Source organism: Hevea brasiliensis, chromosome 2 (assembly GCF_030052815.1).
Source record: "Hevea brasiliensis isolate MT/VB/25A 57/8 chromosome 2, ASM3005281v1, whole genome shotgun sequence".
Classification (NCBI taxonomy): Eukaryota; Viridiplantae; Streptophyta; class Magnoliopsida; order Malpighiales; family Euphorbiaceae; genus Hevea; species Hevea brasiliensis.
The window spans coordinates 110,550,515-110,566,022 of NC_079494.1; the positions used below are offsets into that span (position 1 = coordinate 110,550,515).

A 15,508-nucleotide genomic window follows, 5' to 3' on the forward strand; every position below is an offset into this window, starting at 1 on the left:
CTGCCGCTTTACCCTAAGCATGATCTTAAGCAAAGCTTCAAGCAAATTTCGGCTGGTTTACTCTTTCAAGGCTTGATTTCTTTAACTTTCCTCCATGCTTAAAGAACGCCAAATCTCTTCAAATCACTTCCTATTGCACTCATTGATCTTCGATTTGCCACAAAATCCTATCAAAAACAACAAAATTACAAAAATCAAATATAAAGTATCTAAAATTAACAAATAAGTTAAAATACAGCTAAAAACATAAAATATACTAAAATATAAGGGCAAAATGGATGCAAAACTACCCTAAAATGCCTATATGAAATGAGTGTAACAATATTTTACCTTCAATGGAATTTTAAGCAGATGAAGAAGTGAAGAGTAGGAGACGGGAGAGTGAGAAACTAGAACAAGAGAAAATGAGATAAATGAGAGAGAAAAAGAAATTCAAATTAGGATTAATAATAAATTAAATTTGATTAAAATAATGGATATTTTAGTATTTTCATGTGACATTTATGGTCTTTCAGTTTGTGGAGTGTGTGTGAGTGTCAGTTATATAAGAATAAAGACTCTATTAAAATTGTCATGATTTTAATGATGATCTATGCCTGCCACTAACCCATACATGCGTGTGATCTATCTTTGACAACAAAAAAACAAACAGTTGAGGGAAGAGCCTGTGTGCTGAGTCCATGGCCAAAAAACAGAGGTAGGCTTATCTGCTAGTAGATTGGTCTATTAGAATTCCACATTGATTGTGAAATGTGCATAAATATGGATTATATGAAAACAAAGACTTTACAATGGTGGTTCATTCTTGTCATTAACCCGTGTGTACTTGTGTTTTATCTCTGACAAAAAAAAAAAAGGATAAAAGGACAAGAAAGAATGGAATAAAATGTGAGAGAATAAATAATTTATTTTGTAAAATATAATGACGAAGTAATAAATAATGTCAAAATTGAAGGACCCATAATAATTTACCCAAATATATAGAGACAGAGAGACAACGTTGTTTTCCATATCATACGTCTATAATTTTGACCTTTTTTTTTTGAACAACAATAAATTTGCTATAGCTAAGGAATCTCACATTCCTATAGGGCAGGAAAGAATTTGACTGAAGGATGTTCCCCCGCAATTTTCTCTTATTGCTTTGTCTGATGTAAATCTTGCTTTGGGTTCAGTTATTGATATATCTCTATTTTTTTTTATTTTTTTTTAACAATAATAAATTTGCATGCCTGTTATTGTATATCAGCAAAGACAAGAAAAAAATAACTTGGAAAGTCTGATACTTCATTTAACAAAATGCTTGCTTAAATACAAGTGCAAATATAACTGAATTACAAAAAAAATTGTTGAAAACTAGCTAAAGTTGTCCACTAATAATAGAAAAAAATGTCATCAGCTCTATTACAAACTGAAACTAAAAGCCTAAAAACTTGGTCTTTTCCTATGATTCTGGTAACAACTTCAGCAGTTGCAGGTCCTGAGACACGGTCAACACTCCTCCTGGATCAAGAACTGCAAATTCTAAGCTTCTCTTGAAGAAACTCAAATCTGTTTACATGAAAAGATTTGGTGAATATATCAGCTATTTGCTCTTCTGATTTGCAATACAGTAACTTCACCTAGCCACCTTCTTGTATTTCCCTAAGAAAATACAATCTAATATTAAAATGCTTGGTTTTCCCATGGAAAACTGGATTATGGGAAATGACTATGGCAGCCTGATTATTTACAAACATCTCAGTACTGCCTTTTTGCTCCAAATCAAGATCATTTAAGATCTTTCTTAGCCAAAGGGCCTAGTTCGCTGCTGCAGTAGCAGCAATAAACTCTGCTTCGGCAGTTGATTGTGCTACAATGTCTTTCTTCTTTGAGCACCATGAAAAACAACCAGAACCAAAATTAAAGCAATATCCAGAAGTGCTTTTCATATCATCCGCTGATCCTGCCCAATCACTATCAGAATATCCCTGCAGCTTGAAATTCTGACACTTTGTAAACTTAATGCCATAATCCAAAGCTCCTTTCACATACCTTATCGCCCTTTTTGCTACTTTCATGTGCATTTCACTTGCACAATTCAAGAACCTAGATATCACACTCGCACTTTGCAGAATATCTGGTCTGGCAGCTATGAGATACATGAGATAGCCAATAATACTTTTGTAGATTCCTTCATCTACTTTGTCTGAGCCATCATCTTTCAGCAGCTTTTCCTTTGGATTCATTGGCGTGTTCATTGCTTTACACTCCTCCATCTTGAACTTTTTCAGTATTTCCTTTGCATATTTCTTTTGACAAATTAACACAGCATTTTGGGATTGTTGAATCTGAATCCCAAGAAAATAAGACATCTCTCCCAAGTCTGTCATCTCAAACTCTTTCTTCATTTCTATCTTAAACTCCTCAATTAACTCAAGATTGCTACCTGGCACAAGAAGATCATCCACATACAGTGAAATAATCACAATATCAAAATTTGATTTCCTGACATAAAGAGTTGATTCACTTAGACTTTCTTTAAAACCCAAGCCTTGCAGATGATCATCAACTCGATTGTACCAAGCCCTTGGAGCCTGTTTTAAGCCATACAGGGCTTTCTTTAATAGATACACTTTATCTTCATGTCCTTTATCGCAAAACCTTGAGGTCGCTCCACATAAATCTCCTCCCGCAGAAAACCATTTAGAAAAGGTCTTGACATCTAATTGAAAGATCCTCCACTTTTTGAACAAAGAATGGCTAGTAGGAGTCTTATAGTGTCAAGTCGAACAATCGCGCAAAAAGTATTTGAGTAATCGACTCCAAAAATCTGTATGCACTTTAACAACAAGTCTTGCCTTGAACTTGTTGATGTAACCATCGGCATTCAATTTAGTTCTCAGAGACCCACTTCACACCAATGATTTTTCTGTCTTGAGACTTATCCACAAGTCGCCAAGTCTTGTTCTTCTCAATCATTGCAAGCTCTTCCTCCATTGCGCTTACCACTTGGGGTTTAAAATAGCCTCCTCAAATCCAACAGCTCTAAATGGCCACGTTGCATCTCTCGATATATTTCAGAGAGCAACCTTGTTCCTTTCACAAGTTGATCATCTATGTCTTCATTAGCATCCTGTAGATCATCCGAATTTGCTTTTGTTTACCTTTCTCCCAATTCCATTGTTCATCCTCCATGAAAAATACATCCTCGCTTATCGTGATCTTTCTGTATCTGGTTGGAAAATCCTGTAAGCTTTGGAGACTGTGCTATATCCAATGAAAACACCTGGTTCAGCCTTCTTATCTAACTTGTTTCTCTTTACCTGTGGAATGTAAGAGAAACACAAACAACCAAAAATTTTTATATTTTTTAAGGAAGGTTTATATCCATTCCATGCCTCAAAAGGTGTCTTGCCCTCTACAACTCTTGTAGGTAGCCTATTCAAAAGAAAAACAGCAGCAATGTCACAGTAAACACTTTGGAAGGCACTTCTCATGCAATAAAAACCTGGACATTTTCCATTATTGTTCTGTTCTTCCTCTCACTAACCCCATTTTGTTGTGGAGTGTATGGGGCAGTAAGCTGATGTTCAATTCCAGCTTCTTCACAAAATCTATTAAATTGATTAGATGTGTACTCAGTACCATTGTCTGATCTCAGCACTTGCATTCTGCTGCCACTTTGATTTTCCACCAGGGCTTTAAACTTCCAAAACACTTCTGCTACTTAAGATTTGAACCTGAGAAAATAAATCCAACACATTCTTGTCATATCATCAATAAATGTTATGTAGTATTTGCTACCATTAAGAGATGTAGTTTTCTGTGGTCCACATAAGTCTGTATGAATTAGTTGGAGCTTCTCAGATGCCCTCCAGGTTATCTTGGCAAAAGGTAGCCTTGTTTGCTTGCTTAGCTGACATGCCCTGCAACTTGGGAGCTCCTCCTCTAGAGATGGTAGTCCTAGGACTAAATCATTCTTTTATATGTATAAGAGTGCCCTGTGATGGAAGTGTCCAAGCCTCTTATGCCAAACTTCTGCTGCTGTCACTTGGCTAGGACATGCAACTTGTTTTTCCTCCATTGGATTAAAGGAAAAACTCTTTCCATTCATCTTGATATGAAAGACCTCGTGCCTATTTGCATCAATAATCATACACTTCTTGGCCTCAAAGATGACCTTGAAGCTACTCTCTAGCAACTGGCCTACACTTAGCAAATTCTGATCAATCTCAGGAACATAAAGTACATTTGAGATAAGCTTAGTACCTGAATAGCTTTCAATTGCTACTGTTCCTTTCCTTTACAAAGAATATAGTCACCATTGCCTATTTTGACTTTTGAGGTTGTAGTTTTGTCCAAGTCTCTGAAAAGTTCCTTATCATGAGTCATATGGTTTGTACAACCACTATCAATCAACCAACTTTCACTTGAACTACCACTTACAAAACAGGTAGCTACAAACAAATGTTCTTCCTCTTATTGATCTGCAATTTGAGCTTCATTTGATTGTGGTGTCGCCTTTTCCTTACAAATTTTCTCTGCATGGCCAAGTTTGTGGCATTTTCTGCATCTCATATCAGGTTTTCTCCAGCATTTGAAGTGTGGATGATTCCTTTTTCCACAATGCTGACAATCTGGATATTTTCACCCTTTGTTGCTACCGCTGTTGTCGCCACTTATAGCGACTTGATTGATGTAGCATTGTTCTTCTTTCCTTTTGTTTCTTGCCTTTGACTCTAGAGTTGGATTGTTGCCTTGCTTGTAAAGCACCTTCAACAATTCCTTCATCCTCATTAGCCTTTTTGTTCCTGTGCTTGCAAGTCATTTAATAGCTCTGCCAAGGTAATCCTTGATAGATTCTTTGCATTATCTAGAGATGCAATAGTAGCTTCAAATTTCTCCGGTAAGGTAACAAGAATTTTCTGTACAATTCTATTGTTAGAAAATTCAACATTAAGTAGCCTTACCTTGTTTGCTAGACTGATAAGGCTATCTGAGTACTCTTTGATAGTCTCAGATTCCTTCATTCTTTGTATCTCAAATTCTCTCACCAAGTTGAGGACCTTCATACCTCGAATCCTCTCATCTCCTTGATACTCTTCCTTTAGAAAATCTCATATTGCCTTGGGTGAGCCAAGTGTCATAATTCTAGAGAAGATGGTGGGAGATACTACATCATAGAGGCTGGCCTTGGCCTTAGAGTTCCTGGTCTTCTTCTCCTTGTGATTTTTGATCTGAGCCAAAGTAGGATTGCCTGGTAAAGGAGGAATTTCATAGTCCTCCTCCACTGCCTCCCAGAGATCACATGCATCCATGTAGGCTTCCATCCTGACTGCTCAAACTTGATAATTTTCTCCATCAAACACTGGTGGAGCAATTGTTGAGAATGAGGTTTCTCCATCCATCTTTCTACAGGTTTTTTAATGGAGGGTTGGATATAGTGTTTGGGGTTCACTCAGTCAATAAACTCACAAGCTACACACAAGTCCCTTAAGAACAAAAAAGCTCTGATACCACTGTTATTGTATATCAGCAAAGACAAGAAAAAAATGACTTGGAAAGTCTGATACTTTATTTAACAAAATGCTTGCTTAAATACAAGTGCAAATATAACTGAATTACAAAAAAAATTACTGAAAACTAGCTAAAGTTGTCCACTAATAACAGAAAAAAATGCCATCAGCTATATTAAAAAACAGAATAACAAACTGAAACTAAAAGCCTAAAAACTTGGTCTTCTCCTATGATTTTGGTAACAACTTCAGCAGTTGCAGGTCCTGAGACACTGTCAACTATGCCCGAGTAAATTGAACCAGTCTAGTCCATGAACTAAACATAGATGGGCTTTACCTATGCAAATAGAAGCTGAGAAAATTGAACCAGTCTAGTCAATGAACTAAAGCCATTGCGAGCCAAGCAAGACAGCAACAACTCGTAGAACTCACAAGTCTCCAGCAACAACACGGACAAAACAGTCTCCATCACGAGCCACCACAAGCTTGCTTTGGATTTTTACTTGGACACTCCAGAGTAGCTCCAAGCAAGGGGGAAGAGTGCAAGAAACCTGCAAAGTTGCTATCAGCGACCAGAAAAAGAAGGTAGGAGATTAAATCTCCCCAATGCCGTCAGCAATAACTCTTCGAACGCCATATTCCACCATGAAAAGAGGTCGAGATGATTGTCTATTGAAATCCATCTTCTAAAGACATCTACGCACTTCCAGAGCTTGACCTTTTGAACTAATGCTTGAACGTGAAGAGCTGACCATAAAAAACAAAGAGGCAAACAAAATCCCAAGAGAACCAAGAATCTCACCACGTAGCAAGCCCCAGCCCCCCACCCCCCCCCCCCAACCCAACAAAAAATCCCCTGGATTAACTTGTACCTTGTGTTGATTTGGACAGTAAAAATTTGGAAAGGAGGACACTTCTTGTATTGAATCCAATGAATGGTAACCTAATTAAAAAGGCTTTGAAAGTTGTAACCAAGGTCAATGGGAAGTTTGAATGGTCCGCATGTCAAGCATCCATGCATGGAATTTCCCTTTTTAGATAACGTACCAAACAACAAATCACAAAGGAAGAGAAGAACAAAAACAAGACCAAAATCCAGAATATCTTTCACAAAGAACAATACAGCATGTGGTTTACCGACCTTTAAGTAAATAAATAAATAATAATAATAATAAAAGAATAGATACAGTAGTTAAAACGGATGTAAACATTTTATGTACAAGGATTCCCTCTCGTGTTCCTGCTTGCAAAATTGGGAAACCTTCTTTTGAAGTAGAAAAATAGCAGAGCAGTTGATAGCAGGCTCAGAATCTAAGTGGAAGAATTCTTCCTTGCATTGTAGGCACGAAAAGCTGCCACTCCGACAACAGTGAAAGCAGCCCCAACTGTAAATTTAAAACAGAACTCAGTCAAGACAATTCACATAAAATGATTCTCATAAATCTCTATGGAACTATGCACAGAGAGAGAAAGGATGAACCTGACAGAAACAGAAGAGAGTGACTGACAAGTTGGCGAAAGTACTTGCGTTTCCTACCAGCCTCAGTTTCAGGAATGTTCAAATGGGGGCGTTCAGCTGCACTTAAAATTCTGCAGAACACATTATTTGTTTCCCCTAATATTACGCTGACAGGAATAGGGGCCTCTATTCCCAATTCCTGACAAACCTAAAATGGAAATTGAAACTAAAAATAAGAAAGATGCGCAATAATGAGCAGCTTATGCAAACAGGGAATATATCATGTATCTATGCAAATGTTAGCTTTTTATTTTTATTTTCTTTGCGGGGGAATCATTTGTCAGAAATTGAGTATGCAAAGATGAGGTAGTCAAGTGCAGAAGTGTATACCGCTAGTGAATCTTGTACTGCCATTGGATATGGATCCAAGTCATCCTTGGCTGCAACAAGAAGGCAAGGCACCCCGTAGCCACTTTCTTCCCCTCGCCTGGTTACCTCCACAAGCACTTCACAAGATCTTTTCCACGAATATTCATTTGAACTGAAAATAAAAGAAAGTATCAAGTCATGTCATGATGTCTATAGACTCAACAGCACACACATGAAGTAAGAAGAGAACCTAATGTCTCAGACACAACAAGTGTCCTCATGGACAGAAGCAGGGGAGGTAGTGATTAAAGAATTTGGTAGAAAGATGATAACTACAAGCAATATCATACTACATTTAATTGTAAATTATTTACTATATGGTGAATAAATGAGATTTCTAGTGGCTACTCCTAATAAATATGACACATTCAAACTTGCCCTTCCAACAAATATGAGAGTCAAAATTACCTATCATAGACAAAAATAGCAATATCACAAGCTGCCAAAGATTCTTTATTTGACAAAATTTTCTTTGCTTCATCTTCTGGTATCTCTTGCAAAATAAGAGTCTTCTTATTGCCCTAGACAATAAATTACATGAAAAAGATGACCATAAAGCTCAAATCTGCAACACATCAATGAAAAGAACAGGTATATTTGTCTCCTAAATATCAAATTATAGATATACAATAAAACATATTCTTGTGATTTATTTGTCACCAAGAAAGGTGCCAAGGAATTAGAATAGTATATAGACAACAACAATGATTCACCATTTATACTGCTACTCACCCCATGCTGGTCAACAACATTTGCTGCATAATGCTCAGCCATTGTTGGATTGTGAATTGCTGAGAATGGCCTGTGGCGGAAGTTAGCAGCACAAATTCAGTATTGCTTACAGGAAACAAGAATATTAAAAAAGAAAAATGAAAAGCCAATGAAGATGGAAAGAAAACTAGCTATTCCTATGATGACTCAGAAAATGGACAATAAATGAAAATATCAAAAAACATATCAGCAGATTGAGCCATATTCATGGGAAAGATTCAACACCTTTCTAAAAATGAGTTCAACAGAGCAGACTTTCCAGCATTTTTAGGACCAAAAACAAAGCAACGAAAAACATTTCTTTCCGTTTGTTGCTTCTTGCGATCCACTGTTCTTCTTCGAGTAACTCGCAGTGCTGAAGCAGGATTTCCACTATAACCAACATATATCAGATTAGCCAAGCTACCCTTTGGATCCAGCAGCGTCATAAGGTCCCACTGCAGCCACATATTCAAAGCTGACAAATAGTTCAAGAAGATTACGAAGTAATGGATTTAAAACTTCAACAAATTAAAAATGGATGCACATTAATAATTAAACAGGAATACCACATATTTTCCTGAACAAATTGAAGAAAAAATTAACCATCTTCTGTGTATTGTTATAACATAATATCAAAAATAGATAAATTTCCAATCAACATCCTAAATAAATTTGATATTTTACAAGCATCTTCCTTCAAGAATTTGCTGTCTGACTAATTGAAAAACGTCGTTGCCAAAATTTCCTTCCACTTTATAAACATTCATCATCATAAGAAATTCATATGAAAATCTCATATGAAACGTACAAGAAGGAAAAGCATTTTAACATATCACAGAGATTAAGGTAATGGCTAGTAAAACATATTTGGAGGCCCTAAGCCACCTAGGTAGAGAAAGAATTAAACAATGGATATAATACTGTATAAAAATGTACCAAGAAAAATGCAATTGTATTAAGAAAATTATAAAATTTATAATTTTATAATTAATAATATTTATTTATAATAATAATAATAAAATAAAATATAATATAAAAAAAATTATTATAGATAAATTATTATAGAATAATAATAAATAATTATAGAAGAATTAATCTATCATTGAATTATTAATTTAAAAAAAATATGTAATTCCTAAATGTATTGGGTAGGCGTCGGCCCGATTTATAGTTTTGGTGACTCAACAAGAAAAGGATTGTACAATGAAAGAAGCAAGGAGATCAACCTCTTTCAAATATACAATATGAATTCTACAATGCAATGTAGTTGCAGTGTTAATACACACCTCAGATAGGAAACCCTTAAGAGTTAAATTCCTCTGTGTTGTTCTCTCTGCAGCATCCCTGTAAGGAGCCTTACACCAAGGACTGAAATATAGGAAGGAACAGCACATGTGAGAATACATACTGAGCAGTCATAAGAAACCATTGCAAGATCATAGTATAGAAGCTGAAAAGAAACAAATTGGAATTTAAAACAAGAAGTCATTATTTCCATTAAGGCACGTAAAGTCTGACTCCAAATAACTCCAACGAAAAAAAAAAGCATGATTGTTAGCATTTACAAGTCTATAGTCATCTTGATGACTTCTAAAAACAAATGTTTCACAACAGAAGATAAGGTTGGGATAATACTACGAAATTGCTACTTCAGCAGTAAGGGGCAATGAACATTTGCGTGTTCTAACAATTAGACACCCGAGTGTATGACCACATGCAGCAGATTCAATACCCATACAAAAAATAAGCAACTATATTCACAACTTCGCAACCAATAGCGATCAGCATTGTTATTTTTTCCTCTGCAGGTAGCTGACTAAAACATTGATGCATTGTCAATTGTAAGCAAGTTATAAAAAGCTATCTCTAAGGACCCACACAGCGCAAAAAGATAACATGTTGACCACAAAACATCAATAATCACAATGCATTAAATCAATGAATAAAACCAAATAACTAAACTTACTTTTCTGGAGCAGTTGAAAATAGTTCATCAAGATCAGCAGGTCGTAGGGCTCCGTGCTAGTAAATGTCAAGATTGAAATATTAGAACTTTTCTGAAATGCTAGGATAAAACAAATAAATAAATAAATAAATAACCTGTCATGTAGCAAAATGATAATATAAGAATTTGGCAAAGATTAGCACATACATTATCAATGTCAAACAATCGGAAGATACCACGAAGAAACTCCACAGCTTCAATAGTCAGTTCTATACTCTACAAAAATGAAAGCTGAGAGGCAAGTAAGTGATACTCCAAAAAGAAAAATTATCATAAAAGGAAACAGATAATATCATAAAAGGATTAATCTAATCAATTTCATTGCACATTTGATTTATTTAATAATATAAAAAATTTGATATAGTAGAATCACAATTACATAATATAATTAATTATATTAAAAAATATAATGAACATCACCTATAAAACTGAATATAATTATAATTACTTATTTTGATTTTTTTTAATTTATTATTAATACTAACATTACTACTACTATCCGACCAATACTGTTATTACATTATTACTCTACACTGTCATCACTATCATTACTATTACTATCCGACCAATACTGTTATTACATTATTACTCTACACTATCACCACTATTATTACTTTTACCTGTTATACCATTGCTATCACTACTTAATCATTGTCACTTCCATTACCACCACTACTACTTTATCTTGTCACCGTCACCGTCACCGCCTAATCATCGTTGTTGCTACCACCACTTAGCCACCACTAATATGTGGCTATCTATTATTACAAATATTATCAGTTATTATTAGCACTATAAATAAATTAAATATTAAAATCAAAATTATCATTACATTAAACTACTTATATTTTTATTTTATAATCAAATATAAGAATATAATGATGATTATATTATATTACAACTTTGATTGTATTATATAATTGATTATATTATATTATATTATGTTTTACTAAATGTAACCTAAGTATTTAACACTATATAACAAAATTGTTTTAGAAACCATGCATTATTCATGACATTTTAAAGCGTAAACTGCACCACCCATCTGTAAACTTATGGGTTTTTCATTTTTATTTCTAAATTTTAATTTGTTATAATAAAATTACTCAATTTTAATTTTATTTAAAAAAACTGGAAGTTAAAAAAGATAAGTTACCCTTTTATCTCTCTTTCTCAAGAATAAAATTATCATTTTATTCTTTTTTTATTCTATTTTCTCTATTCCTTTATTATCAAATCAATTAATAATATTTATTAATCAAATTATTTTATTTAATTTATTAAAACAATTATTAATTATCTATATTATTAATTGATTATTATTTTATTATTAATTATTATTATCAAATAAAATATTATAATTATTTTATTTGATGATGAGTAATTAAAATATTTTAATAAATATTATTATAATAATAATAAAAAAAATAGAAAAAAAGAACTTAAACCCTCGTATACACAATCCAACACTCTAATACCACTTCAATTATATTTAAAAAAAATCCATTTGACTCACATTAATCGGTTTCCTTATGATATTAATCTAATGACTTTTTATTAAAAAAAGAATAAATATACTAATTTGCCCTTCACCGCCTCCTCTTCTCTTCACCCACATTCAAGTTAAGGAGCAACAACTCATAACAAACGACGCGGTGTCAACTCTCACAAAATTTCCCTCATTTTCCTGAGAAAATCTCCCTTCTTATGGGCCGAAATTTCTCTCCATCCCAAATCGATGAAGCTGCTACCACCACCGCCACTGCCTCGTCTTCTACTATCTCCATCTTCTTTGCCACTAACGGCATCGCTTATGGTGGCAATGGAGAAAACAACAACACTGACCAAGTTTCCATTTGATCCCGGATCGTTTTCGTTTTGTGATGAGCGACTCCTCCTTTTGCAAAGCCTTTCGGAAATACCCCGATGCAGTCGAAATCGAGAAGAGCACTAGCCACCAATTGGTCGAGGTCCCCAGTAGTCCTCGATACTGAAGTGCATTAAGAAGAGACGGTACACGAGTGTGAAATGAAGTCATCGGAAGCTTCGCCCATTTACTTGAGTGGAAATGCAAGAGGGCCTGAAATGAGAATTGGGAGGGAGAGTGGGTTCTATCCAAGAAAATAAGAGGGATTGGGTCTAGCTAGCGGAAAGGGTCAATTATTCTTTTCTCTTTTCTTTTTTTAGATATTTAAAATAATATTTTATTTAAATATCTCAGTTATCCACCCATTAAATAAAATAATTTTATTGATAAGTAGTTTCTAATTAATTTGACTACGAAGATAAGAGAGAAAAAGAGAATGACAAAAAAGATAAAATGATGTTGGAGAAACTTTTCTAAAGCAACATTAAAATTAAGTAATTTTATTATAATAAATTGAAATTTAAGGACCAAATAAAAGAATCCCTAAATTCAACAACTTTCAATGCAATGTATACCATTTTCAAATGGTGGTATACAATGGTGGAAGTGTAGAACCAAAAACTATCAAATCTAAATGTCTTCAAGACAAACTGTTAAAATGCATATTAGTAAAATGATACGACGCAAAGATCCTTGAATCATGAATGTGGCAGGTTATGAATATAATGGAAACCAGCAAAGTAGATCACTATGCCATCTGTTAAATTAATTTAAGCACTCCCAACATATACTCTTTATTCAACCATTATGCTCTAAAAAAGGCACCTTAATTGTCAACTACTCGGGATCTTAAAAACCAAGGAAAACATGTGCAAGCTAATCACTAATAATGTGGAAGGAACAGAAAATAATGTACCCAATGCTATTGTAAGTAATGAATTTTGTATCTGCAAAAAACATAAAAATGAAATTTAAGTTTCGTATCATTAAGTGATACCTGATCAGGAGCATGCTTAGATGGAACAGGAAGAAGATCATCTCTGAGTTTTAATTCATCATCATAGCCAAATTTTCTCAACACAGCCCAAGTTGTTTCAAGTCGCCCTTTATCTATAAAAAGAGTGTGGAGAAAAAGGAACCCTTCAAGGGTAAGACCCAGGTCATTAACACCTTCTTTCTTCTTTTCTTGCACGACTCTTCTCACACCCACTATTTCAGCAGGCTGCAGGGGAGCATTAAAACACTTAACCTGTTTAAAGTTATTGCAATGCGTCAGATTCCCCAAACAGTCATGGAAAAAAAAGGGTAAAGAGTACAAAAAAAAAAAAAAAAAACAACCTGAAAGTCATTCAACTCTGCATCATTGAGTGCACCATCCATGTCACGATCACATAAAAGAAATATCCTTCTCAACGCCCTCTCACATCGAGGTTTCAAAGTTTGATTTTCTTGATCAAATAATGGATTTATTGGATGAAGTACTGCTTTTTGAGCATAATAGAAAACGTCTGGGACCTAAAAACAAATAAGTTCAGTTCTTAAATTTTAAACTTTACAGAAGCTTGAATAAGAAAAAAGAGTTATCTTTACATAAAATTCACACTCTCCAAACATACTAGGTCGACATGGCTCCTTAGTCTCATTTTTATGAGCAGTGCCTTCTGTTATGTTCTCAGTTCTCTCTCATAATTTTTTTTGTCCTCCAGCATTGGGATCTCATTATATCTTGCTTGCCTTGAGGCTGCCATTCTGTTCCTTCTACTAAATCTTCTTTTTTTAAAAAAAAAAAAAATTATAAACCAGAAAAACAAAATACAAGGATTTGATCATGGCAAAAAATGATGGAGAAACCGCCTAAAGCCTACAGTTTAACGTGAACTAGCAGGATTTAAAACTGAAAACTCATCCATCAGATACCTGGCACATAGATTAAATATGGAATTTTGGGATAAACAAAAAGTTGATGCAACATACCTGCATAAGGGTAACCGCTGAGCATTCTATACATGTCTCAATTTCCCTATACCGTTGCATGATTGGCCCCATGACCTGCTCCAGGCTAACAGGCTGAGTCTCATCTCGCAAATCTAGCTTGCAACCAACTACAATAATTGGTACCTTGATCTTTATGGTAGAATGAATAGGAGCAAAAAGTTCAACAAAATTTTCAGTTATCAATAAACATAAAAGAGAAAATAAATTCACATGTTAAAGGAGATAAAGCGAATTGAAAGTACCTCTAATCGCCGGAGCTCCTCAAGCCAAAAACTACTCAGATGACTGATTGTCAGAGGTTGATCACAAGCATAAGTTAACACCACTGCATCAGCCCCCTTCAATTCTTCAAAAAGCTTGCCTCTACTCTCCAAGCTGTAAGCAAAAAATCATTGTTCATAAACAAAGTCTAGTTTCAAAAATTAAAACTTAAGCAAAAACTCAAATCTTAGACATTAAAAAACACAAGAATGTACAGTTCTCAAAACTTTCCAAAAGAGATTTGGCCATATTCTGAATCAAACTGGATCCTAAAAGGGCAGCAACAAGATTTCCAATACTAGCAATACATTTATATTTATTTATATAGGTAGAAAGACTATATGCGTACGCGGAAGAAGTGTCGATGATGGTGATGGGCACACGATCAGGGAAGAAATCAGCGGGAAGGCGAGTAGGACGAAGTATGCGAGGGACGTTCTCGGGGAAAGACTCGGCGGCAGCGGCCGCAATCAAGCTAGATTTCCCGGTTAAACGGTCGCCTGCAACTACGACTCTCACGCCGGTCCTGGCGCCGGAGGCAGAGTTCCCGCCTGGCATTGAATCTTCGAAGAGAGAGAAATGGAAATAAATAAGGGTAAAAAAAAGGCGCAAAGAGAGTGAAAGTGAATGAATAAATAAAAAATAATAATAAATAAAAAGTGAGGTTACTGAATCATTCTAACTCGCTTCGTGGCTGCACATGCGGGATAAATTCTACCGATAATATTTTGTTTTTTATTTATTAATTTTAATTAATAATAAATAATATATATAATTAAAAATTTTATTAATAAAGTTAATTAAAATAAAAACAAAATAATTTATTTTTAAATCTATTATAAAGTTTTTTTTTAAATAAAATTAAAATTAATAAATATTATTTTAATAAATTAAAATTAAATGATTAAAATAAAATAATTATAAAAATACATCGTTGAATAATTCTTATTAGCCTCGCGGCTGCTTACGCGTGTTGGTCTGCGATTTGGGAATTTGCTCTGTTGTCTTGTCGCCACACTGTGTAACACTGTCTGAGGGCTCACTAGTTTGGCCCAGCCCAGTATTTATCCTCCAGGCCCACTGAAGGTCCACGTTTATACCCAATTACCAAACCCAGAGTCGAATGCTCGTTTGCGGAGGAAATGTTGCCCCGTTCCATTCGGTCTCAGCAAACAGTTGAGGCCGCCGCGCTCTACTTCTCGGAGGAAGCGGCTGCCGAGAAGGCTGTTGGGAGCGGAGTC

At 34.7% G+C, this 15,508-nt stretch overlaps 2 protein-coding genes across 3 annotated transcripts; both read right to left on the reverse strand.

The window, feature by feature from the left end:
- Nucleotides 1-1,799: 1,799 nt before the first annotated feature.
- On the reverse strand, nucleotides 1,800-2,979 carry LOC131177970 (uncharacterized mitochondrial protein AtMg00810-like). The gene is made up of 2 exons (XM_058143156.1): nucleotides 2,890-2,979; nucleotides 1,800-2,753 (listed from the first exon to the last, which is right to left on the reverse strand). Exons 1-2 carry the CDS (start codon nucleotides 2,977-2,979, stop codon nucleotides 1,800-1,802), a joined length of 1,044 nt encoding a protein of 347 aa, XP_057999139.1.
- Nucleotides 2,980-6,583: 3,604 nt separating this feature from the next.
- LOC110644593 (mitochondrial Rho GTPase 2) lies at nucleotides 6,584-14,884 on the reverse strand. Of its 2 annotated transcripts, none has more exons than XR_002492853.2 (14): nucleotides 14,617-14,884; nucleotides 14,249-14,381; nucleotides 13,986-14,135; nucleotides 13,350-13,526; nucleotides 13,009-13,260; nucleotides 10,292-10,360; nucleotides 10,106-10,161; nucleotides 9,426-9,507; nucleotides 8,383-8,594; nucleotides 8,119-8,188; nucleotides 7,795-7,907; nucleotides 7,348-7,498; nucleotides 6,979-7,088; nucleotides 6,584-6,883 (listed from the first exon to the last, which is right to left on the reverse strand). XR_002492853.2 is itself a non-coding variant. In XM_021797452.2 (14 exons), exons 1-14 carry the CDS (start codon nucleotides 14,823-14,825, stop codon nucleotides 6,810-6,812), a joined length of 1,935 nt encoding a protein of 644 aa, XP_021653144.2. In that variant the 5' UTR covers nucleotides 14,826-14,884; the 3' UTR covers nucleotides 6,584-6,809. The 2 variants fall into 2 exon arrangements, 1 of the variants encoding a protein (XP_021653144.2); XM_021797452.2 differs by having other exon boundaries at nucleotides 6,979-7,165.
- Between the last annotated feature and the right edge of the window lie 624 nt (nucleotides 14,885-15,508).

Excerpts from the sequence above, each read along its gene's own strand:
- LOC110644593 (XM_021797452.2), bottom strand. The coding sequence starts at position 14,825 with ATGCCAGGCGGGAACTCTGCCTCCGGCGCCAGGACCGGCGTGAGAGTC. Across the intron at positions 14,136-14,248 it reads AGGAGCTCCGGCGATTAGAG|ATCAAGGTACCAATTATTGT; the intron begins GTACTTTCAATT and ends TCTACCATAAAG. Across the intron at positions 6,884-6,978 it reads CTCTCTTCTGTTTCTGTCAG|TTGGGGCTGCTTTCACTGTT; the intron begins GTTCATCCTTTC and ends TTAAATTTACAG.
- LOC131177970 (XM_058143156.1), bottom strand. The coding sequence starts at position 2,979 with ATGGAGGAAGAGCTTGCAATGATTGAGAAGAACAAGACTTGGCGACTT. Across the intron at positions 2,754-2,889 it reads AAATCATTGGTGTGAAGTGG|ACTCCTACTAGCCATTCTTT; the intron begins GTCTCTGAGAAC and ends TGACACTATAAG.